This window comes from Vigna unguiculata, chromosome 8 (assembly GCF_037176805.1).
Source record: "Vigna unguiculata cultivar grain cowpea cultivar isolate G323 ecotype 2 chromosome 8, ASM3717680v1, whole genome shotgun sequence".
Classification (NCBI taxonomy): domain Eukaryota; kingdom Viridiplantae; phylum Streptophyta; class Magnoliopsida; order Fabales; family Fabaceae; genus Vigna; species Vigna unguiculata.
The window spans coordinates 19,640,940-19,643,430 of NC_140799.1; the positions used below are offsets into that span (position 1 = coordinate 19,640,940).

The 2,491-nt window shown below is 41.4% G+C and overlaps 1 protein-coding gene across 1 annotated transcript; it reads left to right on the forward strand.

Moving 5' to 3' along the window:
- Window positions 1-982: 982 nt before the first annotated feature.
- On the forward strand, window positions 983-1,678 carry LOC114194923 (uncharacterized). Its single transcript, XM_028085327.1, has 2 exons — window positions 983-1,381; window positions 1,496-1,678. The coding sequence occupies exons 1-2, from the start codon at window positions 983-985 to the stop codon at window positions 1,676-1,678; spliced, it is 582 nt and encodes a 193-aa protein (XP_027941128.1).
- Window positions 1,679-2,491: the final 813 nt, after the last annotated feature.

Sequence of the window (2,491 nt, forward strand, 5' to 3'; positions counted from 1 at the left end):
CTACATAGACACCTCTCATTTTTATCTCTATTGGAAAAACAAACACAAAAATATTAGAAAAGAAAGCAAGCAAAAAAAGAAAAGAGAAAAGGTGAGGAGATATTGAAAATTTTTGAAGGTACGTCACTCTCAGTTCTTTCATCTTTTGATTTAGTTTTTCCAATTTTCATTTTAATCGTAAAAAAATATTCTTCCCCTTTCTTTAATATCGGCCCAACCGCTCGCATCGCATGACATCCAATTTAACTTTTGTTTTTTTTCTAAAAAATATATATAGATGATCTAAAATAAAAAAAAATAGCTTTCTTTGTTTACTTTTTGATATCTATCTTGTTGCTCACTTCGCAATGACATCCATATCCACTTTTAAATAACTTAAAAAATATTAAAAATGTATAAATGATTAAAAAAATAAAAAAATAAAAGAAATAACAAAAGAATTTAGTTCACATGTTTGTCCTGCCACTCACGTAGCGTGACACAAATTTTAAAATAATTCAAAATGCAAAAATTTTAAATAAAGAGGTTTTCAAAAATATCAAAAAATTCAAATCATTTTCCAAATAGTTTACCAAATAGTTTTTTTGTAAAAGAACTACGTAACTCTGATTTTTCATTGTAAATGGAGACACCGAAAAGTTATTTTTGTTTCTTTTGTACATCCTTTTATTGTGACTTTTTTGGGAAAAATAAATATTTTGAAAAACCACATAACTTTTGCACATTTTGTAAGGCCCATTTTTCCCTGCCCCATTTATTTAAGCGTTGCCCAATCAATTGGGCCTAAAGGCTGGCCCAAAAGAGAAATCAAGACCTAATGTGCCCCAACCCTAACCATTCTGCTCACTTTCGTAAAAACAGACTACTTCCTGGAGCTGATGACGTTTTCCTCTGCTAGGGTTTGGACCTTCACCGGCTCCGTCAAGTTTGTTCGAACGCATCCTTGTTCCACGTAAGTTGTTCCTCATCCAATGCATTCCTTATGGTAACACCGCTGTCTTGGGTCCATCTGAACAAGAGCCCGCACAAGAGGAATGCTTGCCCCCAGCTTGCAGGCTTCAAGAGGTGCAATAATTGTGGCAAGGAAGGCCATTTCAAGAGGGATTGCGCCACCCTCGCGAATACAGTGACGCGTACCCCAGTTTTGGCCCCAGCCAAGAACCAGCAGAGGATGGGAGGGAATAGGCCTCAGGCATCGAGCAGAGTGTACGCCTTGACTGGAGGGGAGGCAACAGGCTTAGGTAACCTAGTTATAGGTCATTGTATGATAGCTGGGAAATCTTGTCGTGTGCTATATGATTTTGGAGCGACACACTCCTTTGTGTCAGATGCCTGTGTGAAACGTCTAGGTTTGTCGGTGGGTGAGCTGTATTGTGAACTGGTAGTATCTACTCCGACGTCGGGTTTGGTCAGGACATCGTCCTTGTGTGCTAGGTGTCCAGTGGAGGTAGAGTGACGCAGGTACAAAGTGAATCTGATATGCCTACCTTTACAGGAGCTAGAGGTGATCTTAGGGATGGATTGGCTCTTTGCCAATCACATTCTTATAGATTTCCGAGGGAAGAAGTTGCTTTTCCCCGACTCAGAGGAGCCTGAGTTGTTAACATCTCAAGGGGTTGTGAAGGAATTACAAGAGGGCGCACAATGCTACATAATCTTCACACATCTTGAGGTGTAGAAAAAGGAGGGGATGTCAACTATACCGGTGGTGCATGAGTTTGAGGATGTATTCTCAGAGGAGGTACCGAGGTTGCCTCCTAATAGAGAGGTGGAGTTCTCTATTGACTTAGTACCAAGAACAGGTCCGGTGTCGATGGCCCCATACCGGAGGGCTCCGACAAAGTTAGTGGAGCTCAAGAAACAGATAGAGGAGTTGTTGCGGAAGCAGTTTATTCGGCCCAACACTTCACCTTGGGGAGCACCAGTGTTATTGGTAAAGAAGAAGGATGGTAGTTCACGCCTGTGTATGGACTACAAGCAACTAAATAAAAGGACGATCAAGAATAAGTACCCTCTCCCGAGAATTGATGACTTGATGGATCAGTTGCACGGATCGTCGATATTCTCGAAGATTGATTTGAGGTCGGGATACCATTAGATCCTAGTGAAGACAAATGATGTGCAGAAGACGGCCTTCAGGTTCCGATATGGACACTATAAGTATGTAGTTATGCCTTTTGGTGTGACCAATGCTCCGGCGGTGTTCATGGACTACATGAACAGGATATTCAGACCATTCCTAGACAAGTTTGTAGTAGTCTTCATAGATGACATCCTCATCTATTCCAGGACTCAGGAAGAGCATGTCGAGCACCTAAGACTAGTGCTTGGCGTCTTGAGAGAGAAATAATTGTATGCCAAGTTGTGCAAGTGCGAGTTCTGGATGGACGAAGTCTAGTTTTGGGGGCATGTGATATCTGCACAGGGCATTGCGATGGACCCAACAAAGGTAGAAGTAGTGGTAAAGTGGGAAAGTCCCAAGTCAGCAACG